Here is a 25,026-nt window from a genome sequence, read left to right on the forward strand (position 1 = left end):
CAGTATGATTCTTATGCAACAAAATTGAACCACCATAGAGATTAAGAACTTCTGGGGAGGCCCTTCTCTCGGTTCCGTCACCATCACAAGCGTGATTGGCGGGGACGAGAGAGGGGCTTCTCAATGATCACCCCTCGGCTATGGAACTCCCTCCCTGGAGTGATTAGATCAGCCCCCTCCCTCCTGTCCTTCAGAAAGATGGTAAAAATTGGCTGTGGGAGCAAGCCTTTGGGACAGTGCAATAAGGCAACAATAGGAAACCTCACCCTGTTGACCAGATTTGGTATGGTTGATCTTAGACAGTTTTATACAATTGATTTTAAAGTGGAGAGAACTGATTTTAGTGTTTATGTTTTTATAATTTATTTTATGTTCCAGAATTGAATGTCTGCTCTATATATGTTGTGCTCTGCCCTGAGTCCCCTTCGGGATGAGAAGGGTGGAATATAAATGCTTTAAATAAATAAATATAAAAAACCTGTTAGGTGTTAATACAAGTTGAGTACCTCTTATCTGGAATTCCAAAATAAAATATTTCAAAATCTAAAATTGTCCACATGGGTGACTGAGACAGTGCCAGCTTTGCCTTCTGATAGTGTACACAAACTTAGTCTCATGCACAAAGTTATTAAACAACTGTGCATAAAATTACTATTAGGCTATGTGTATGTATATATAAAACATAAATGAATGTCATATTTAGATTTGGGGCCCATCTTCAAAGTATTTCATTATGTATATGCAGATATTCTGAAATCCAAATATATATGGGACACTTCTGGTCCCTAGTATTTTGGATGTACCCCCGAAATGCTCTTGCAAGTTTTTCCTGTTCTCTTCTTTTTGATCCTTAAAAAACCCTTCTCCACTTTGTTCCTTTTACAAGGGGCTTCCCTTTTGCAAGAATAAATTTTGTGGCTTACTAGTCTTCTTTTCTACCTGAGTCTTGCCCCTTTTCCTTTAATCTCACAAATCTTTTGGAATTTCATCTGCAATATTTTCATTGATATTTTCATTTTAAGGTCTTTTCTAGAGTCAGACCTGCAATGATTTTACTTTGGATTTCTTATTATTTGGATCTCATTAGTATCCTGCTCTCCACAATTTAACGACTCTCATGAAAAGATATGAAATAAGAGACCCACTGAAATTAATGGGGTTGACTTGATTACAGTGGGTCAATAGCACCCATAGCTTTATTGGGAAACAACCCCCAATCTTTAGCTATAAGGTGGAACAGTATAGCCCACACATACAAGACTGGTTCTAACAGTTGGACACTGGGCTTTTGCTACAACCCCAAGTCTAAAATGGTATTTTGCATATCTCTGAAATGCGGAAGGGAATCACCAAAAAGGACAAGAAATATATCAATCGACGTATGTTAATGTATACATATAAATGGAGTTTCAATAGTAATTATTAGAACTTAAAATACAATACAGCTCATTCTATAAAGGAAGTGTAAAAAAAATCTGTTCACTGACAGTGCAGGTGCTAACTGATAATGAATAACTTCTTCCTTCTTATGATTATGTTATCTTGGATTTGATTACCATTCAAATGGTGGCTTTCCCCCTAACAATTATTCAAACATAGACTATATTTCTATGTTTCATACAGCATCTATGAAGATCAGATATAACTAGACATAACTGTGAATTTATCTGCCCCACATTTTTCATGCTAAGAGGGTTGCTGTGCCTAAGGGCATTTGAATTCCTGGAGGTAGCACTACATTCATCTAATGCATCTGTTGTCCCTTGATAATTAAAAACAAAACATATTGTTTGTCCAAGGTGTACAGGCAAGGTAATCTGTACAAAGACCAGGATCATGTTGTGTTAAATTGTTTGTGTAATGGACCATAGTGTGAGTGACTTGACAGTCTCTCTACTCATGCCAGGAGATTAGAAAAATCTCCATGCACAAGCAGATGAGCAGCAGTGATGAGAACATTGGGATGAGAAAAAAACACCAATTTATATCCAGTCTTTGTCTGTAGACCTCCAGAAGCCAGCATAGGGGTTTCTTCAGAGCAGGGCACTAAGGTGTTCTCAGAGCTAAGGTGCTATGGGATGGACAGCTTGAAAAATATCTTGTAGGTAACACCCACATCCATTCACCAACATGCTTTGGCTATATAGATCTCTCAAAGTCAGGCTCAGGACAGACTCTAAGTGGGGCCTCTTTTTTCTTGCTGACTGTCATCATTACTGACCACATCAAGATGTTATCTTCCTTCCTCCTCCACTGTCATTTGTAACCTCATTGTTGGACCATTCCAGCATTCAACAGAATCTTAGCATAGACATTTATTTTCATTTTCCAAAAATAGTTTTACCACTAGGCTCTGCAGATAACTCTGCCTTTCTCCTCAGTGATGATCTAGAAATGATGAAGATTTTGTTCTTTGGACTCTTTGTCTGCAGAGATTACTTTCATGACTTTCGTTCCACTGGGTCCAATTTTCAGTAATATTCCCATTTTCAAAATTCACTGGAGGTACTTGTTACATTTTAGAAGCCACCTCTTTCTACACTGTGGTATTTTCAGTTTTCAGCTCTGCCTCCATGTTCTCAAACCCCTTCTAATTCCACATTTTTCTCTGGTGTCTCTTTCAAACAGCACTTCCTTTTCAAGAATTTAAAACAAATTGTATTTCTCCCCTGGTAACTTCAAAAAATGCATTTCTGACTAGTCCTATATATTACAATTGTCACATTTTCCATTAGGAACTGGAGGAAGAGGTGAATAGGAAGTAGAAATATTTTTAACGTGAGTAAGTTATCTGCATGGCTTACCTGCACGGATAAAAAATGCAGACAAATGGAAGAAACTGCATACATAAGTTAAATATTAAATACATAGGCAGAGTCCACAGCAATGCTGCACCTATGCATGGAAGATTTTAAATATTGAACAGGGAAAATCTATCTTCCTTTATTTGATGTATGATTAGATACATAAATGAACACATTATCTTTTAAAAAGTAAAAAAAAAAACCCCCACTGATGCTGTTTTCATCTTACTAAATTGTAGAAATAAATTATTCATATGACTAAAATTCTGGACGGGAGCACACATACATTTTAAGTTTATTAACACAGATATTACAAATTATTTTGTCACTTAAGACAGCTGTGGAGATGTCTCATATAGACATGTTGAACACATGCTGTGTATGGGTCTCTCCAGATTATAAGAAATGTGCTATCTGTTGTTTCTAACTTCCTTTTGCTTGGACTATTTTGAATTTAGGTTTTGACCTGTACAATCTTACTCATTTCTAAATAGAAGTAATCCCCACCGAATGCAATTGATCTGATATTATAATCATTAGATAAATAGTTATATTATAGCTTTAGAGGACTAAATTATAAAGGCTTCATTTACTGGGTAGGATATACCTGAATGCATATGGAAGCTAGATACATGAATAGCAAACTACAGAATGGAAGCTAGATACATGAATAGCAAACTACAGCAATCTCAGAGAATTGTGCTCACCAATCGTACAAAAGAGCATGACAAGATTTGATTAAAAACATAATTCATCACATACGTAATAAATGGCTTGAAGTGTTAAGGACAATGCTTCTGGGTCTCATTCAAAGAAGTAGCCTTTGCACAGTGCTATTTAGCACCAAGTTACGATGCTGGCTACCTAACAGAGAGAAAAAAAGTGGTGCTTAATGAATCAACAAAGTTATTTCCTGCAGCTTTCTGCATTTCCCTGGAAGTCTTTGCAGCCAAGTGCTGACTAAACACAAAGGTGCTGTTCAGTGTATGACAGATAATAGTGGCAGAATTCAAGGTTGTGTGTCTGTCCACAATTCTATTACACAGAAACCAAAGTAACGTGCACACCTAGTGGTACCGAATCGATCCATCACGATCTGCAAGGATTTGTGATAGGTAGTCTTTGCTATATGACATTTGTCTTCATGAGTCAGGAGATGAGGGATTAGCAGGAAGTGGTTTAGCTGTGAGTTATTCCTTCCATTATCTCAAAGTGAAGATAAATTTGGTAGCATGTCAGCGATCATGTAGTATATGTATTGTGGGCCTTATTAAAGTTATTATCCCTGGTTACCCTGAACAGTTGCTGATGGGTTCTCTGTTTAGACTACTGCAGTTGACCAATAAATCATAACTGAACACACTTAAAAGAAGATTTTGCTCTCTATGACTGCCTCCTTTTTATGTTCATATGCATTTGCAAAAAGTTGTGTGGTCCTCTTGTCAATACTGCTGTAGGTTACAGTTAGTGTTGGACAGGCCAAGGTGTCAGCTTGACTTATGGCAAGTGGGCCCACTTAAACATTAGACAATACGTTAATGTTAATGACCTTTTAATAGCTTGAAAATGTAATAGAAGTTTCAATATTATTACTGCATGAAACTATCCTTTACATTGTATTACCATTAAACAAATAATTTTAATTGTACCTTTTTTCCTTATAGTTATCCCCCTCTCCCTGCTTTGTCTCCTGGCAATGAATATTTTTAGACCCAGTCTGCCACTGGTTACAGGAATTCATTGGTTTTGCAATGAAAAAAAGCTATGTTTTTGTTCTTTTGGCCAGACTTTTGGGACATCTTACATACAATGATGGGCCAGAAGCTGCTGTTGAAGCAGTGTAAGGTGATCATTTACTGTAGGCACATAAATGTAGTGGCTTCCTTGTAAAGTATTAGAGTAGTCCAGGAATGCACTTTTCAATGTAATTAATGGTATGTCAGGCATTTCTAATATAAAACCTCATCCCCCGCCCCCCAGAGGAATACTAAATCCGCTGGTTTAAATTGCATTTACCTGCAGTGTGATGTCCAATCTGTCATCTCTGCTGCAATTTATTTTTCCCTCCCTAAACACTGTGCAAATTGCCAAGCCATTTTAAAATTATATAGCAGCAGGAACCAACATTGCTGGGTTTTTAAAAAAAAAATCTGGGTGTTTTTACCTTCAAGTTTCACTTACACATATTCTATTCTTCAAAGTGAAATTTAACAGGCAAGACATAAGAGCCAGAAAAAATGCCAGCAAGACATTTCAGTCAGCAAGTTCAGAGGATCAGTTGTTTAACCCGCTGTGCTATTGAGGGCACAGCAGGTTAAACATGTGGTAGATTTGCATAAAAATAACAGTTTCTGTATATCAAACTATTTTTTTTTCTATGCAGGAAATAAAATTTCAGTATGGGAATATTTTCTGTGAAGAAAATCTTTTTCCTCCACAGAAACATTTGCAGTACCTATTTTGCAGTAATTTTAAATCAAGGCCCTAGCATTATGTCTTCTTTGAAATTAAGCCAATCTCAGTACACTGAATTAAAAGAGCATGTTCTTAATTAATGGTGCCACATAAGGAAAAAAAATGAATTCCATTCACAGGTTTCATCAGAATCTCCAGCCAATATGTCTAATGTTTGCTGTTAGTTTGTTGCAAGTGACTGACAAATGGGCATTTCATGAAAATGAGTAAATTAAATCTTAGGACCTTATCACATTGGGAAATTTCCTCATCGCAGAACACTTTGGCGACACAACCAGCACAGAGCCTACAGGATCCCATCCCATGATGAACAGTTACACAGCCAGCAGGGCTCTGTGCTGGCTGCACTGGCAAAGTGTTCTACGATGGGGAAAGCCAAACATGGAAGACTACCCATGTTCAGATTGGAAATGCTTATGACAAGGTGGAAGCAAGCCAGAAAGCTTATGATTTTTGGCACGTGATGGGCACTTGGGCGATGTGAGGTGCTGGAAAAAGGTTTGCCCTGATGTCCCATGATTTGTCCAGCTGCCTTATGGATTCCCCCACTGTCTCCCACATCAAGGACCTCCATATGATGGGGCCCTTAGTTATTGCAGCCAATGTGCATCATAACACGAGTAGGATATAATATGCCATTGCTAACATAGGATGATAATATTTCATTGTCAACTACCTTTCTTTTTTGTCTTTAGATTAGGAAAAAAGGAAAATTATATTACAGCAAAAATGCAGACACTTTCCTTTTCTCGTCCTTCACCAGACATTTATTGTTATATGCCTTTCATGGGGTTTTCTTGGTTTTCTTCAGAGGTTTGCCATTGCTTTTATCTAAGATTGAAAGACTGTCACTTGACCAAGACCACTCTATGTCAGAGTAAAGATTTGTACCTCGGTCTGCTAGAATCCTAGTCAAACACTCAAACCATGCTGGCTCTCTGTCATTGTAAAATCAATTATTTCAAGATTTGAAACCATGTTCAGATTTATATCATATCTTATATTCCTCAGTCTGGCCATCTTAATACTAGTCATGGAAACATAGTTGAACTAATTGGGAGGTCTATATCAAGATTTAGTAACTTAAGGCTACACATATTCTTATAAGGGCTGAGAAAATGAATTTCCCATACCACTTACATTGTTCTATGTGCTCTGAATCCTAATCTCCTTGGTCTATTAGAGGGAATACATACCTGGGCCTGTGTGGTAAACCGTGCTATGATGGAGGGTAACTTTTTGATGTACTCCATGGTCATAGGCCAGAGATTATTGTGCGTGGCTAGGAAATGTCCATTGAAGTGACAGAACTACCTAAAGCCTGGCTGCTATCATGCATGCCTCTTTGGATTGACATCTGTTATCCCACATTCAGTGCAGTATCAGTTTTACAAGTTGCTTAGGGCACAGGTTGGAATTTTCTCCTCTTTACTTGGGATTTTTGTGTACCCCCTACTGTATCTGAAGAACTTTGAGAATTGGCTCAGAATGGTGTCTGTAAATAGACTGTAATTTGGCAGGGAGGGGGGGAATTATGAGTTTGGCATACACCTGGGCACACTTTTGGTGAAAGATTGAGCTCTAGAACAGTGGTTCTCAACTTGCGAATCCCCAGGTATTTTGGCCTACAACTCCAAGAAATCCCAGGCAGTTTACTAGCTGTTAGGATTTCTGGGAGTTGAAGGCCAAAACATCTGGGGACCCACAGGTTTAGAACCATTGTTCTAGAAACAGCTTGGGATCAGGAGGGAGAGTCTAGATTTGAGACTGACCTGGGGACTTTGTTCTCACTTATAAGGTCACAAAATTGTTATGAATGCCCAGTGTTAATAATGTTATTATAACTGTAATTTCTACTTCTGATTTTCCACTGTATCTATGTACTGAATGTACATAGAATTCTGCCTGATGAAGTGGACCATCTTCATGAAAGGTTATGTTCTAATAAATTGGTTTGTATTTAAGATGCCAAAATAGTCTTTATATTATTTTTCTGCAACACACTTTTTCCCATTGGAAATTCTTTTGAGATATTATTAGTCATATATGGATGTCTGATGGTGCATTCACACAGGTTTAATGGCCCAGAGTAAAGCCCTTTCATGCTTTCAGGTTATTAAACTACATGCAATTAAATCTATATTTCCCTTCCCTAATACCTGCTCCTGAAAGCTAATTGTATGCAGTATCTAAGGGGTTACATCATTCGTAACATATTCCCATTAAAGCACTAACATTCTATTTTCTCAACCAAGGAAGGCCCTGGACTTCCCCCATTATTCTTTTCTACAGTGCAATAGAAATAAACCTTTAGTCTTAAATTCACAAACTGATCTTGAACATCAATTAGCAACACATGGGGGGGGGGGGGAGACAGTCCCCTATTATCTAGAAAGCTTGATCTTAATAGGGTCTGATTACACATCAAATGAACCAGAACAAAGAGCACAAAGCAATCAGTGCTGCATTAATATCTGATAACTGAAATCTTTGATGTTTTGATTCCTTTATTAATCATGCAAAGTCCAGAATAAGTTAATAAAATTGTCTGCTGTTCACACAAAATTGCAAGATTTGGTGGGAAAACAAAATACAGAAGCAATTTACCAAAGTACAAGTGGAAGCCTGTGCTCCTGTGTACAACAGATAGAGGTTTTTGAACATATTTAGTTTAAAAAAATAAAGAGAAAATTACTAATAAACCTTGAAATGTATAACAAAACAAAAAAACTTGTGGCAGTTAACAATTTTCTTCATGGGTTATCAATGTGCGTCAAGACACCTTTCCTTACTGCATATAAGAACATTTGTGAGCATTTCCCCCCATCCTGTTTTAACTCCTTTAGGCCAGCATTCTTTCGGGACTTTGCTACAAGAGCCTGCTATCCTGCTACAAACATGCTAGTTTGATTACAGAAGCATACTGGTTTAGCATCACAGCCTTACTCTACATTAGTACTTTAGTGCTGCTTTGGTGATTCCTGGTCACCTTTTCCACATATCATGACCATTATTACACCTTCTGACCCCTGAATGCCCCACACTTTGCATGCGTGCCATTTGAAAGCCAGTTTCTTCCAAGTCACAATGGGAGTTCTTCAGAAAAAGAAGTCCCCTTGTGCAGAAAGAGTTTCATCATTTCTTTGGACGTGGGGAGAAGTTGTGATCACCCTACCCCATTCCAAGAAGCAATAGGAATTCTTCCTCATGAGAAGTCTTCCTACAAGAAAGGACTGTCATTGTTTCTTTGGATGGAAAGCCAATCTTCCCCACTAAAAAAGGAATGACCATTCTTATTCATAAAGAAAAGTCTCCCCATGATTAAGGATTGTCATTGTTACTGGAGAAGGGAGAGAACCTGCAACCATCAACGAGGCAATGAGAGTTCTTTCTTGTGAGAAGATGGGTGCTTCCAGACATACATTAAACCCACTTCGAAGTGGATTTAAGAGACTGTCTCTGAAGCAAGTTTAAGTCCCCACAACCCAGGGGGAAAAAGGGCTTTCCTGTGGGTGGTCCCCATTGCAGTGTGGTAACTATTGCAATGGGGCCACACCTAATCCCCCTCTAAAAGCCTTAAAATACAGGGAAAGGTACCAAGCCACCATTGGGCCTCTGGAGGGCTCCTAGAATGTACCAATGTTGCACTAGGAGGTGGAGGGAGGCACCCAGGAGTGATTTGACCTCCCACACCACCTAGCGCAACACTGGTACATTCCAGGAGCCCTCTGGAAGCCTAATGGTGGCTTGGTACGTTTCCCTGTATTTTTAGGCTTTTAGAGGGGGATTTGGGGAGGGGGTGACTGCCCTCTTCACTACTTCGGGCTCATTGAGCCCAAAGAAGCAAATTGGGTTGTGCGGACAAGGCCCATAACCCTTAGAACTGGGCCTTTCAGGAAGGCCCAGATCTAAAGTGTTATCTAATTAATTTGGGACAAAACTGGGTTTTCCTGCTTTGTCTCAAATTAATTCGCTTTTACGGAGGTGTTGTTTGGACATCTCCGGTAAAAGCATGAGAGCTCACACATTTTGGGCCCTGTCTGGATGGCCCAAAGTCTCCCCATGAGGAAGGACTGTCATCACTTCTTTGGGGATGGGGAGAAGGTAGGTATCACACCGTGAAAGGAAAAAGGACATTCCTTCCTCCCTGTTGGGAGGGAGGAAGAAAAGAAAGAGGAACCAGGCATTTGTGCTCTAAAATTATGTCCCCACACATCATATGACTTGACTGCCCAAGAAGTAGACTGTAGTAGAAGGAAATTTTTGCATGTAAATCCACTGATGAAAAACAGCACACTTATATTAGATATTGGTGGGTTTTATCCATCAATTCAAAGGGATGGTCCTAGAATGGGTGGCATACAAAGCAGCTACATTACAATCATGATGTTATGCAGTGAATAACTACCAAAGATACTAGTGTACCATATCAATATCACATCACTAGTCTTGTGATAATGTTCTGAGACATGAATGCAGTGTATGTGTACAAAATATCCTTTTTAGAAATTTTCTAAGCACTATTATTTCAGTTTTGCAATGAATAGCTCCCATGCCTGGCACTGTAAAACCCAAGGAGAGTGTGGTCTTGCTCCTTTTTACAAGAGGGAAAGGGAAGGAGAGCGTGATGATTCAGCCAATCCATTTCTTTTTGTCCTGGTCTTTCTGGAAAAATCAGATGCACAAACAGGCAACAAATGATTGCAAAACAGATTAAAAGAAGCTATGAGTTTTCATAGACTAAAATGAATAATAAATCAGCAGTGAAACACAATGGACAAAACAGTAAAAACAAACCTACAAACTAATAAGAGTATATTGTCCATATCATAAAAGTGGCTGCTGCTGCTCAGTCGTTTAGTCGTCTCCGACTCTTCGTGACCTCATGGACCAGTCCACACCAGAGCTCCCTGTTGGCCGTCACCGCCCCCAGTTCCTTCAAGGTCAACCCAGTCATTTCAAGGATACCGTCCATCCACCTTGCCCTTGGTCGGCCTCTCTTCCTTTTTCCTTCCATTTTCCCCAGCATCGTGATCTTTTCCAATTTTTCCTGTCTCCTCATGATGTGGCCAAAATACTTCAGCTTTGCCTCTAATATCCTTCCCTCCAGTGAGCAGCAGGGCATTATTTCCTGGAGGATGGACTGGTTGGATCTTCTTGCGGTCCAAGGCACTCTCAGGATTTTCCTCCAGCACCAGAGTTCAAAACCGTCTATCTTCCTTCGCTCAGCCTTCCTTATGGTCCAGCTCTCGCATCCATAGGTTACTATGGGGAATACCATTGCTTTGACTATGCGGACCTTCATTGCCAGTGTGATGTCTCTGCTCTTCACTATTTTGTCAAGGTTGGCCATTGCTCTCCTCCCAAGAAGTAAATGCCATCTGATTTCCTGGCTGCAGTCTGCATCTGCAGTGATCTTTGCACCTAGAAATATAAAGTCTGTGACTACCTCCACGTTTTCTCCCTCTATTTGCCAGTTATCAATAGGTGTAGTTGCCATGATTTTGGTTTTCTTGATGTTTAACTGCAACCCAGCTTTTGCACTTTCTTCTTTCACCTTGGTGATAAGGCTCTTCAGCTCCTCCTCGCTTTCGGCCATCAGAGTGGTATCATCTGCATACCTAAGGTTGTTAATGTTTCTTCCAGCAATTTTAACTCTGGCCTTGGATTCCTCAAGCCCCGCATGTTGCATGATGTGTTCTGCATACAAGTTGAATAGGGAGGGTGAAAGTATGCAGCCCTGCCACAGTCCTTTCCCAATCTTGAACCAATCTGTTGTTCCGTGATCTGTTCTTACTGTGGATACTTGGTTTTTATACAGATTTCTCAGGAGACAGACAAGGTGACTTGGTATCCCCATACCACCAAGAACATGCCATAGTTTATTATGATCCACACAGTCGAAGGCTTTAGAATAATCAATAAAGCAGAAGTAGATGTTTTTCTGAAACTCCCTGGCTTCCTCCATTATCCAGCGGATATTGGCAATTTTGTCTCTCGTTCCTCTGCCTTTTCTGAACCCAGCTTGGACATCTGGCAACTCTCGCTCCATGTATTGCTGGAGTCTGCCTTGCAGGATCTGGAGCATTACCTTACTAGCATGGGAAATAAGTGCCACTGTACGGAAGTTTGAGCATTCTTTAGCGTTTCCCTTTTTTGGTATGGGGATATAAATTGATTTTTTTCCAATCTGATGGCCAATCTTGTGTTTTCCATATTTGCTGGCATAAGGCATGCATCACCTTGACAGCATCACCCCCCAAGATTTTAAACAGCTCAGCAGGGATCCTGTCGTCTCCTGCTGCCTTGTTGTTAGCAATGCTTCTTAAGGCCCATTCAACCTCACTCCTCAGGATGTCTGGTTCTCATTCACTCACCACACTGTCAAAGCTATCCTCTATATTATTATCCTTCCTATACAGATCTTCTGTAGATTCTCGTCACCTATTCTTGATCTCTTCAGCTTCTCTTAGTTCCCTGCCATCTTTGTTTTTGATCATGCCCATTTTTGCCTGAAATTTGCCTCTGATGTTTCTGATTTTCTGGAAGAGATTTCTTGTCCTTCCTATCCTATTGTCTTCTTCCACTTCCAAGCATTGCTTGTTTAAAAATAGTTCCTTGTCTTTTCTGGCTAACCTCTGGAATTGTGCATTTAATTGGGTGTATCTCCCCCTATCACTGTTTCCTTTTGCCTTCCTTCTTTCTTGGGCTACTTCCAGTGTCTCAAAAGACAACCACCTTGCCTTCTTGGTTTTCTTTTTCTTTGGGACGTACTTTGTTGCTGCCTCCTGAACAATGTTGTGGACTTCTGTCCATAGTTCTTCTGGGACTCTATTTATTAAATCTAGTCCCTGAAATCTATTCTTCACCTCCACTGCATATTCACTGGGAATATTTGTGAGATCATATCTAATTGGTCTGTGTATTTTCCCCATTCTCTTTAGTCTGATTCTAAATTTTGTAATACGAAGTTCGTGATCTGAACTACAGTCAGCTCCAGGTCTTGTTTTCACCGACTGGATGGATGTCCGCCACCTTTGGCTGCAAAGGATGTAGTCAATCTGATTTCGGTGTTGACCATGTGGTGAAGTCCATGTGTAAAGCCATCTTTTAAAAGTAGCAGGACCACTTTATTTTTTGTTGGTCAGTTGGATAATGTAGGAAATACAAATCTGAAATAACAGCAAACATATCAATGCAAACTCTCTCTGAAAAAATCTTGCAAAACAGCAATAGCATCTGTGATAGAAATAACTTGAGGGCACACAACAAGAAGTCAGGAAAATGAAACATATTCAGAGATCATGAAGAGCCTTGAGATTAAGTTATTTGAAAAAATGTAGAAAGAGTTACATTTATCTTGGATTGAATATTACTTACAGATTATCCAATAGCTGTATTTGAATATTTGAAATACTGGCATTTCACTGATGAAACAAATTTGTTTTCTGTTGCTCCTTTCAAGGTCTGAATCAATTGATCCAAATACAGGTAGTTCCCAAGTTACAAACAGGATAGGTTCTGTAGGTTTGTTCTTAAATTGAATTTGTTTGTAAGCCGGAACAGGTACATTTGCTAACTGTAACTCCAGCCATACACACACACACACATATAAATACACACACATACAAAAACATACATACATATATAGCTTTGGATAGCATAGGGAAGATTTAACACCCCATGTGGTGTTTGTTTTGCTGTCTGTGGCCCTGTTCAGAAGATTTCACCTCAGTTTCTGTCCCTGTGATAATTGGATTTTGAAAAGTTTGGTTAGTTGTGGAAATAAAGCTTTGGAAATAAAGGTGATAAAGCTTTGGTGGAGACACCTTTTCCACATGATCACTCTTTCAAGCATGAATTTCCCTTCCTAAGGGTAGATTTCTGTCACTTCTTGTTGTCTCACCCCCCCTCCCCGTTCTTAAGTATAAGTCATTTGTAAGTTGGATGTTAACATGCAAATGTGTGTAGATCAATAGGTACCGCACCGACGGAAAAGAAATGGCGCTTCATGCAGTCATGCCGGCTACATGACCTTGGAGGTGTCTATGGATAATGCCAGCTCTTTGGCTTAGAAATGGAGATGAGCACCAACCTCCAGAGTAGGACATGTCTAGACTGAATGTTAGGGGAAAACCTTTACTCAAGGAATGTAGCAGCAGCATGCCATTGACATTGGTAGAAGGTTAGAGTGGATAGCCACCAATCTCCCTTCTTCTATTCAAAGATATGCATGCTGTTATTTTTTGTTGTTGTTACAGACCAAATAATCAGCTATACGTAGGACCATAGCACAGTCAGATCAGAAAATGGGTTAGCTTCTGGCTTTTGAATTTTGCTGTTCAATGCACTTCCCCTAATAAAAAGTTAGAAAGAAACGAAAAAACCTAACCAAACTTAATTGTTACAACTAAAGCTGACTCATTAGAGACATTGGCTCATGTAGAGTGAAAGCACTCTCATAAAGGTTTCCATGCACAATGGCCTTGACTGCCATTCTACTGGTGCTTTAAGTAAAGGTAAAGGTTTCCCCTGACGTTAAGTCCAGTCATGTCTGGCTCTGGGGGTTGGTGCTCATCTCCATTTCTAAGTCGAAGAGCTGGCGTTGTCAATAGACATCTCCTAGGTCATGTGGCCAGCATGACTTCCTCCTCCTGCTCCCTCCTCCCTATGACTTCCCCTCACATATTTATGCATGGCTATCATGTCTCCTCTCAGCCTTCTCTTCTGCAGGCTAAACATACCCAGCTCGTAAAGTCCCTCCTCGTAGGGCTTGTTCTCCAGACCCTTGATCATTTTCATCTCCCTCCTCTGGATACCTTCCGGCTTGTCAACATCTCTTTTCAACTGCGGTGCCCAGAATCGGACACAGTATTCCAGGTGTGGAATACTGTGTCCAATTCAGAAAAACTCACACAGAACTATACAGATTACATACTGTGTGCCACTGACCAAAACTTTTTTTAGAAAGCGGGGAAGGTCATGAATTAATCAGTTTCTCTATGCAATCCCTTCAAAACACACACATCTACCTCCTTTAGCAATATGTTCTTTAAAATAGATGGCATGCAGAAGGGATAACAGTATAACCAGTTCAGTCTTCTGTTACTGATTTGGTGAGCTAATATACTCCCATTTCAGATACATTTATTGGCAGAAGCATGCACACAGTATCTCAGAAATTGGAACTGTGGCCTCACAGAGAGTAAGGAAAAACACCTATTGAATCACTACAGGCCAGCTTTGTTCCAAGATAATCATATGTAACCCACTAATTTTAAATATAATTATGCTCCGCTGCTAAATAAAGATGAATAAAATCTTATAGATATTTCAAAGCATTTTTCTCCACAGAAATATCTGCAGTACCTGTTTTTAAATAAAGGCCCTAGCATTAGGCCTTCATTGAAATTAAGCTAATCTCAGTACACTGAACCAAAACAGCATATTTCTAATTAGTGGTGCCGCATAAGGAAAGAAAGTGAATCCCATTCAACTCCCCAGGTATCATCAGAATCTCCAGCCAACATGTCTAATGTTTGCTGTTAGTGACTGACAAATTGATATTTCATGAATATGAGACAATTAAAGCCTTTGTTATTGCATGTGACAAAATGGGTGTTTTGAAAGGCAGAGAGGATGAGTGAGAAAGAAGAATAACAAACAACACAAAAATCCATCACCATAAAATAAAAAATCTAAATACATGCCATGGATTTTGCTGCTCAGGACAAAAATGCTTTAACTATGAATTAATACTTCTTCCATAATGACCAGCTGATGAACAGAATTCTTGTCATGGAAAATCTATACCATTGTAAAACCTGGAAGGCACAGCATGGGATCTTTAGACCCAGGCATTGTTAAACAGTGTTAATTTCTCTGAAAAATTATCTGTGGTGAACGCAAAGGCAAGCATAATATCTGCAAGGAACTATTAAGCAATGTAGAAGGAAACACAGCATGAAGTGTTTTGTACTTTCTCCCAGAAAGAGACAGTAGGAGGTCTTAACTAGAATGTAAGATTTACTTTCAACTATTTGCAATGACAGTGGGTGCATTGGCACATGGTTTTATTGACATGGCTTCTTCCCATGACATCCTGGATTTTGTAGTTTAGGGAACTACTGCTAGCTACCACTTTTTAGAAGAGACCTCTGAGAGCCCACCAAATTACAAAACCCAGAATTCCATGAGATGGGAGTAATATCAATTAATCATGTGAAATATGAAGACACCCAGTCACTCTCAAAATGGCTTCCATTCTGATCTATGTCTGTCCAGTTTACATTTACATATTTCAATTTGAATCCATTTTCTTTACACTAAGTAATGAATAAAAAGTTTAAAATTGACTACATGGAAACTGCTAACAGCTATATTTATCCAGATCCAGATGAAAGGAAATAATCCTTCAGATTCCTTGCAGTCCAAACTAAAAACAACAAACACTACAAAATCTATATGCTAAGAAAAGACAATTAGTTAGAGCAACAAAGGAAAACAAGGGTATTATGTATGAGATCATCTTAATGTATCATAAAGTGAAGATCACAATAGGTTGCTTGAGTAGCTTGGTGGTTTGATATAATTTCTGGAGTTGCCAAGCATTGCATACTGTAAGATGGGAGCTCATTTTTCTTGCTGACCCTCAGAACAAGACCCATGACATGTGTTACCTGAGGCAGAGGACAAATCTCTGTGTTCTGGTCAATCAGAGGTTTGATTGCCATGGAATTCTACTTCAAGGCTGGCAATGGAATACAGTGTTCCCTCGCAATCTCGCGGTTCGCTTTCCGTGGATTCGCTCTATAGTGGAATTTTTAATTATTTATTTAATTTTTTTATTAAATTTATTTAATTTATTTGTTTGTTTACCCACCCCATTGCTGCTGCTTCTCCTCCTCGGGGCTGCCCCCTGCTTTGGCCCTGACATGTGGCTCTGGCTGCCCCTGCCAGGGAGAAGGAACGCCACTCCCCTCCACGAGTGAGCAAAGGAAGAGCCTGGAAGAGGTGGCCAGACTCGTCTTCTGCTGCTGCCACTCTAGCCGGCCATGCTGGGAAACATGGAGGACTCAGAAGAGGGGGCGGTCCTTCTTCCCGAATTTCACTTCCTCTTCCGCTTCCTCCTCTCCTCCTCCTTATCACACGCCAGACTCCTCCTCCCGCTAGGCCCAAGGTGCACCTGGTGAAAGAGGTGGAAGAATGGCAGTGCCCCGCCCCGCTTGCCTCTGATGCAGGGGAAGCAAGGCAAAGCAAGGCAGCACCACACCGCCTGTTGTTTTTCCTCACACAGGCGCTCGCTCCCCTGTTCAGGATCCGCTTGCCACAAGCGAAGGCAGGAGAGTGAGCAGGGTGCGAGCGCCCGTACGAGGAAAAGCAGCAGGCGGTGCTGCCTTGCTTTGCCTTGCCTTGCTTCCCCTGCATCAGAGGTGAGCAGGGTGGGGCACTGCTGTTCCCCCACCTCTTTTGCCAGGCACGCCTTGGACCTAGCAGAGCCCATGCTGTGCCGCTTCTTCTCCCCTCCAGGTCTGCTGACAGGGAGGCTGGCCACATGGGCAAGCATGGGGGGGAGCAGATGAGGCTGAGCAGGGCCTGACCGTGGGTGGGTCGTGAGGGAAAAAGACCAAAATAATGTATAAATATTAAAATTAAAATAGTGCTGCTACTTTGCGGTTTTTCACTTTTTGCGGGCAGGCCTGGAACCTAACCCCCGTGAAAAGTGAGGGCACACTGTAATATCATTCATCACATCCAAGAGAGCAGTTAATGTGGTTGATCTAAGAATGTTTGTCTTTCTTTCCAAATTCTTTCCTCTAACAAGAGAATACCTGAAAGTTGATGAGATGCAGCCACATTTGTTTTTGCTGCCTCAAAAATCTGCTTCCTGGGGTAGTCACTTGACTGCACCTAATGGAAGGTAAATCTGTGGCTTGCTGAGCACACTATGTTTGTGGTCCTTTTGCTCCTGGATTGCTCATCAACTTTCCCAAAACCAGACATATTAGACTGAGTGCTCACAGGTATAAATAGCTATCAAGATGGCTGAGCTTAAAATTTTATTTTATTTATTTACAGTATTTATATTCTGCCCTTCTCACCCCGAAGGGGACTCAGGGTGGATCACATTGTACACATATAAGGCAAACATTCAATGCCATATAAACATAGAACAGAGATAGACGCAGAGGCAATTTAAACCTTCTCTGAACATGCAATCTTTCTCTGCTGATTAATAAAAATAGAAAAGGCCAAGAACCTGATTTAAAAAACAAAAGGCTGAAAGCAGAAGTGTGATTCTCAAGGCTTCTCCCTCCCTTCCTGCAATAGCTAGCTTCCTACAACATAATAGATCATTGAGCTGCTACTCTGAGTGCTGTTCCCATGAGGGCAACACCTGTCTTCTACATTTTTCTTCCTACTTCTCTCTAAGAAACTATTCATTAAATGTAGCAAGAATTATATAGAAATATTATAGTTGAATTCACTTGACAAAAAAAATCCTCATTATTAGGCATGTCTGAATCAAACTTAGAAGACCTGAAAAAGGGATCATGATGATCAACATTTTCTGAAAAGGCAAAACCATATATCCATATAAGTCATTATCCATTTTCAAGAACAGCCTCAGGGTTGGCAATGTTATTATGACCTGTTACACTATCCTAAACTTCTACATCCTTATCGAATTAGGCAATTTCCATAAACTGTTCCTGCAGCAATGCTTGATTTGTACAACCAGTTCAAATACTATTGGGCTTGCAATCTGTAATAATACATAAAAATAATCTATGTTAATAGCTCAAACAGTTCCCTTTGGTAATATAATCAGAACAATATGTTTCTTAGATTTTTTTTCTCCTAAGACAGATAATGCCAATTTCACTATTTTCATCTCATTAGGCAATGCCATTTCATTTTTTAAAGCTGCCTGTTTTCCACTTTTATAGAATCTGAAGTCAAATAGAGCTTAAAATTATAGATATTTCTCCAAAATACGTTTATTTGGTTAGATCTTCCAATATAGTTTTGCTGACTTTAGACAGTATAGGAAGGCAGTATTTCAAGCTCAAATGAGAATTAATATTACCTAAATGTGTGTTCTTCACCCCAACTATGCCACAACCTCTGGAAATGCAGTTTAACAGTATCTGTCTTAGAATTGCTGTGAAATTCACAATAAATATAGCCAGTTTAAGGTACATGCTTGTATTCACTATATATATTCATGATAGGAGTGGAAACTGTGTAGCATTCAGATGTTTTTGAACTTGAATTCTAAGAAGCCCTATTCAGCATAGACAATGGTGAGCAAGATGGGGAGTTGCAGCCCAACATTTAGACAGCTATATGATGCTCAGCCCCGGTCTACAGCTTTCTGAAATTTTATTCATTTATTTAAAATATTTATATTATTTATATTTGCAAAAGCTAGAGGATGCAACAAAGGAATCAGCTATTTTAGATCCTAGCCAACAGTGATAATTTGGTTAATGTGGATGATGATTATGATTAATTGTTATCATCTCACATTCCTCTCTTAAGCAAGACTCAACCTGAGTTCCAGGAAGTGGCAGGATCCTTAGGTGGGAGGGACCATTTCCTTTTGGAATTTGATACAGGGTAGAAAGGGGAAGCCTGCTGTAGTCAGGCATACATTCTAGACTTTTAGAAAGCTGATTTCAATAAATGTAGGACCCTTGGAGACACGCCCTAAAACTGAAGCCTGTCTGGATTTTTACTTAGGCCCTGGGTAAAAATAAATTACTTCAGAATAACCTTTGTTATTCCAAATTAATTAAATACCACATTAGATCCAGGCCTTCCTGAAAGGCCCAAGGGGTATTGGGTCTGTGGGGATTCATCCCTGGTAGTTGCAGGACTATCTGTAACTACCCGGGGGTATATCCCCATTTGCCATCACGGATGGTGCCTAACCTCTCCCCCCCCCCAGCCCCCAAAACAACTTTTTTTTTTTTACAAAAAACTTATCTGGCCTCCATTATGCTGTCCCTTGCGTCCTCTTGGCATGAAGAAATGATATGCCAGAACATGGCTGGGGGGGGGGGGGGAGCAAGGAGGAAAATCGCTTCTCCCTCCACCCCTTGACTCCTGCTGTGTCATTTCTTTGTGCCAGGAGGATGCAAGGAGCAGCTCAATGGCAGCCAGGTAAGTTTTTTTAAATTTTAAGGATTGTTTTGGGGGCTCCAGCCACCCTCCCCAGGAAAGCTCAGGTTTTTTTGGAGGGTAGGAATGGGAATCCACACCAAAGCTTTGGCGTGGATTTTGGCGCTGTTTGTAAGAGCCCTTAGAGAAATATTGAGTGTGATCCTGTGGTCAAAAATACCAAAAAAAAAAAGGAAGTTCATGATGGATGGAAATTTCTTAAATGTGAAATATTTAAGACACAATATGAAACAGTTGTAGTGAGGAGGAAAAATGGAAGTTGTCTAAAGAAACAAGGATGGAAGATGAAAGAATATTCAACTGGGCTAAGATTTAAAAGGTGCATACATAAGAAAAAGGAGAACTCATACAAGATGAATTCAATTGAATAGCCAGCATGTGCACGGAAGAAGTCAGAAAAGCTAAAATGCAGAATGAGATCAAGATTGCTTGAGAGGTCAAAATTAAAAAAGGGGTTTAATTATGTCCATAGCATAACTCCTCAAAAAAGAAACTAACAAAACAACAAGGAAATGGCAGGGCCGTTGCATAGACAAGTTGGTGACATGATAATAGAGAAGAGAGAAAAGGCATAACTATTTAACACCTTTTAAACTCGATCTCCCAAAAAGAAAACTGTCCAAATTGTGTTTAAACTGGGGAAAATGCAACAGATAAAGCAGTAGGGGAAATGAAGCATAAAATAGACAAAGTGGTTGAATAGGGATACCTGACTACTTTGCATGAAGTCAAGTCTTCAGGACAAGACAAATGAGATCCAAGAATATTTTAAAAACTGGCAGAAGTGACCAAGGTGGCAGATGTAAAACAGTATCTGAGGGCAACATCCTAATCCTATTCTTTGTGCCATAAAGGGAGAAATCACAGTCTGTACAAAACCTCTTTCAATCAATGTAATATTGGTAGTCAGAGTCAAATAATCTGGAGAGACTCCTCTCATACCAATCTTTCTTCTTAAGAAAGCTGCCCTGAGTACCTTTGGGGAGAGAGGGTGGGTTAAAAATAAGCTTTTATTATTATAATGTTAAGATTCTTCACTTTTCACATGAGACTAGTGTATGCTAATCCTCAAGTGTTTTCTTAAAAGATGATGTGATGTTGTCTTTTTATTATTATACAATACTGTAATTCTCAGGGACCAGTGAATCCTAAATCCTAACTTTCTTGAAACAAAGTCTCACTTTGACCACTAATCCTCAGTATCTTCTTGAAAACATCTTTTTAGCTTTGCTTCTCAGATTAGCTACTGTTTTCCATTGCTGTGCATCTTTCTTCCTTTTCACCCTTCCTGAATATCTCATTTAGCTACATTAAGTGATGGCAACTGGGAAGATTGCAAAGATGCCCATTATAAAAGCAAAACATTTATCAGTAGACTTTTTTTGTTCCTAAAGCAGTCATTAAACTGCATTGCAACCATAGCAGATCAGCCGTGGGCTGCTAAAAAGCAAATTGGACATTAATTGCTGCATTTGAGTGCTTTCTCCTGCACAATTATCTATAATAATATTACCATAAAGGCCTCATAAAAGGTGCAATCCACTGTCTTTCCTCTACTAAGAAAATAAACATTTTCACCTGCAAGTCGCATCCAATTATAGGGTACTGAACATTTCATATTACCTCCAGGGGATAAAAATAGGGTAACTGATCTCAGTGAAGATTTTTGTTTTATTTTATTTTGGCATACATTCAGGCTTTCGGAGGCAACCTACAAAACACTGAAGTAGCCCCATCAACTAACATTCCCCTGGCTCAAGAGGACCCTGTAACTATGCAATACCAGTTACTAAATTACTCATAAATCTTTTTATTCCATAATAAGGTCTTCTGGTACATAATCATTGCCATGTTGCATATTATCTAACCTCTGGAGTATGGGTATGACATTCTTTAGAAAGTTTGTTCTTCCCTACAACATATGCCAATAGATAAGAGAAGAGCAAAAACATCCTCAAGTTATTGGTAACTCAAGATCAAACTGCATGTTAAAGAGAAAATGTATTCCCTTTTATTTGGGAGCACCCCTTCCAAGAACCTGTCCAAGAACAGGTCTGTTGAATAGCCCTCATCTATGTCCCACCATTTCGAGTAATATACTGTGACAGACAGAACCTTCTCTGCTATAGCACCACAGTTACGGAACAGCCTTAGAAGCCAGAGGCATAAGTGGCATCAGTATTTGGGTCATTCCAGTGTCATTCAAGCCTCTGGGACATAACCGATCATATCTAACTAGCTTTGCCCGGCCATGCGTTGATGTGGTTTAAGGGGAGTCATTTGTTGGCCAGGTGGAATACCAGTGAATAGTCTTGGTAGCCTCAAAGCCTGGCCATTTTCTTCCTCTGGGAATCCTAGTTTGGTGAGCAGGAATACAGGAATGAATAGTCTCGGTGCAGCAGATATGCATGCTGGTATTAGTCCCCTTGATTAGCATGTTCAGTAAGTTTTTTTTCGTCCAGGTTCCCTGGATGTATTTTTCTATTCTTCCCCAAAACAACTACTTTTGTTTAGCATAGCTATAAACCAGATGTTACTCTGTTTGCTGTACTTTCTCAATTTAACCAATAGCATCTGCATCCCAATTTGTGAATATCATACTTCTGTCATCAGGATACAAAAGGATTATAAGTTTTACATTTAATATTGAACTAGGATAATATTAAATTAAACTAGGAGGGGCCCCTGGTGGCACAGTGTGTTAAAGCGCTGAGCTGCTGAACTTGCGGACCAAAAGGTCCCAGGTTCAAATCCCGGGAGCGGAATGAGCGCCTGCTGTTAGCCTCAGTTCCTGCCAACCTAGCAGTTCGAAAACATGCAAATGTGAGTAGATCAATAGGTACCGTTCTGGCAGGAAGGTAACAGCGCTCCATGCAGTCATGCTGGCCACATGACCTTGGAGGTGTCTACGGAAAATGCCGGCTCTTCGGCTTAGAAATGGAGATGAGCACCAACCCACAGAGTCGGTCACGACTGGACTTAATGTCAGGGGAAAACCTTTACCTTTACCTTATTGAACTAGGAAATATTTCATGTCATATAGTTCTTCTACAGCTCTTTTAGAGGAAGTATTTTTTGGATCAAATGTTGATGGATAAAACAATGATCTAGTGTGAATTTACCATTTATAAATCTTGTCTGCTATTGGCTGTTGTTCAAATAGAAGCTCAGGATTTCAGTTTACATAGTTTATTTTTACAGTACACTTCCGAGCCACTTTTAGGTGTGGATTTTACAATACTAACTTTTGAACTTCTAGACTGAATTCCATCCAAAATGTTCACATATGAGCTCTTTTTTAAAGTACAGTATGTTTTTATAGATTCTTTTTCTGGTATAGAAAGGAATGCAAATTCTCTGCTTACCTTTTTAGAGGATTGCACTGCACATCAAACTATTTTTGGTGAGATTGTTCATATAGGCCTTGGAGTTTACAAAAGGTCTGATTTCTTGTGTGAGTCCATCACTATCTACCGGAGGATCTAAATGGGATAAATATTGTTCTTTAAGGGACAATATCCTGTGTTTCTTCTTTTACATTCCCATTCCAGCACAAACCTTTTGGAACTAATAATTATTTGTCCATAGATCCTGACACTGGAGACATAGCCCTATTTGGAAATAAACTATTGAATTGTCATATGGTCAACTGAGATCAAAATTGCTATGTCACTCTGTAGACATCCTTCACTGTCAAGTTCACTTGTTGCACTACATACACAGAGAATGAAAGGTTAGTGTAACAACCTAGATTTCTTTAATAAACAGGGCGCTAAAATCTTTAAAGTTCTTATATGCTAGATTAGGGAGTCACCCTCTTATATTTCTAGGAAGGACTTTAATATAAATAGTTCTAATGGTATAAGAAATACACTAGAATCATTGAACTGGAAGAGATCATATAGGCCATCTAGTCTAACCCCCTACTCCTGGCAGATGGCCACCCAGCTTCTGTTTAAAAAATCTCTAAAGAAGGAGTTTCCATCACACTCTGAAGCAGAGAGTTCCATCACTGAACAGCTCTTATGGTCAGAAAGTTCTTCCTAATGTTCAGGTGGAATCTCCTTTCCTGTAACTCCAACCCATTGCTTCAAGTCTCTCTCTTCCTTATGACATCTTTTCAATTACTTAAACATGGATATAATGTCTCCTCTTGACCTTCACTTTTGCAGGCTAAACATGCCCAGCTCTGTAAGCCATTCCTGATAGGGCATAATCTCCAGACCTTTTGATCATTTTAGTAACCCTCCTCTGGACACACTCCAGCTTGTCAATATCCCTCTTGAATTGTGGTGCACAGAATAAGCAACTAGTCAATACTGTCTCCCCTTTTTGTGTGCTCCATTAGTAGATCTAGGGAATATGTTCCTTCCAACTGTACTCTCTCAGTGTTATTTTGAGAGAGTTAAAATAACACGGCTGCTACCATCTGCTGCTTGCCAGCACAGAAGAAAGGAGTCCTGCTGCCCCACCCCCAGCCCTGCTACCTTGCTACTCTGGGGTAAGGAGGAAAGGAATTTGGTGGAGGAAGGCCTTTAAAACACCTGCTTCTGGACACTTCTTGCTGCTACCATCTGCTGCTTGCCAGCACAGAAGAAAGGAGTCCTGCCGTCCCACCCCCAGCCCTGCTACCCTGCTACTCTGGGGTAAGGAGGAAAGGAAGAGGGTGGAGGAAGGCCTTTAAAACACCTGCTTCTGGACACTTTTTGCTGCTACCATCTGCTGCTTGCCGCCCCACCCCCGGCCTAGACCTAACCGCTGTGGCATCGACGCTGGGCAGCCTGCTAACCTCGCTCCAGGGACACTTAGCATTCTTCTCCAATAAAACAGAAGACACAATTCCATCTGTGGGGCCCAGCTGCTGTGGTACGATAGCCATCTAACCATCTATACGAGCGGACCGGGCTGTTGCCTTTTATTCCTTTTTAACTTACCATCAGAATAATTTAAGGTACACCAGTACTGAGTGTCTGTCCACTGAATCTACTGAGTCCCATTTATTGTGTACATATTGCTGCCATAATAACTGTGACGCCTGGTTCCCTTGTTCTATCTATTAAGTTTATCATCCTAATTGGTCCTAACTGGAACCTTTTAAAAAATTTACATTGTAGCATACTGAATTAATTTTACTATCATAACCCCTTCCACCTGCCTTGCACTTTAGTCATCTGACCCAATACCTATGCTGCTCATGCACCCTCTGCACTTTACAACTGCATTTGCACTTTGTATTGTTGGAGGGGGGTGGGGGAGGATGGAGGATGATGGGGACTGCAGGGCAGGGGGAGGGAATGGGTACGAAAGGATGCCAATTTATAATGGGTAAATAATAAATCAAATAACATCGTCCGGACTAGGGGAAGTGGAAGAGAGATGACAGCATGCCAGGGGAGGGGGGTGTTCCGATGGGTGGGGAGCCCCTATTGAGGTGGTGTCTGGGAGGGGGAGATATGGGAAAGGGAGACCAAATCATTTAATTTGGCCTAGGGTTTTTGGTAGGACACTATTAGTTCCAAAACGGTCTCCTGACATAGCTAATCTGGGTAGCCAGGATGGC

General features: G+C 40.2%; 1 protein-coding gene across 11 annotated transcripts in view; it reads right to left on the minus strand.

The window, feature by feature from the left end:
• The window catches only part of lrrc4c (leucine rich repeat containing 4C), a 1,096,970-nt gene that overhangs the window by 31,284 nt on the left and 1,040,660 nt on the right, over positions 1–25,026 (minus strand). The window contains exon 6 of one of the 11 annotated variants that reach the window (XM_062958473.1): positions 22,832–22,948. The exons of 9 other annotated variants lie outside the window; for them this stretch is intronic. Coding sequence is in view for 1 of the 2 variants with exons in the window: in XM_062958620.1 (XP_062814690.1) it covers positions 10,129–11,514 (1,386 nt within the window). In the remaining variant the exon portion in view is untranslated. Of the gene's footprint in view, positions 1–10,080; positions 12,452–22,831; positions 22,949–25,026 lie in introns of those variants that run through there. One more of the 11 variants, XM_062958620.1, reaches the window with a different exon arrangement.

This window comes from Anolis carolinensis, chromosome 1 (assembly GCF_035594765.1).
Source record: "Anolis carolinensis isolate JA03-04 chromosome 1, rAnoCar3.1.pri, whole genome shotgun sequence".
NCBI classification, from domain to species: domain Eukaryota; kingdom Metazoa; phylum Chordata; class Lepidosauria; order Squamata; family Dactyloidae; genus Anolis; species Anolis carolinensis.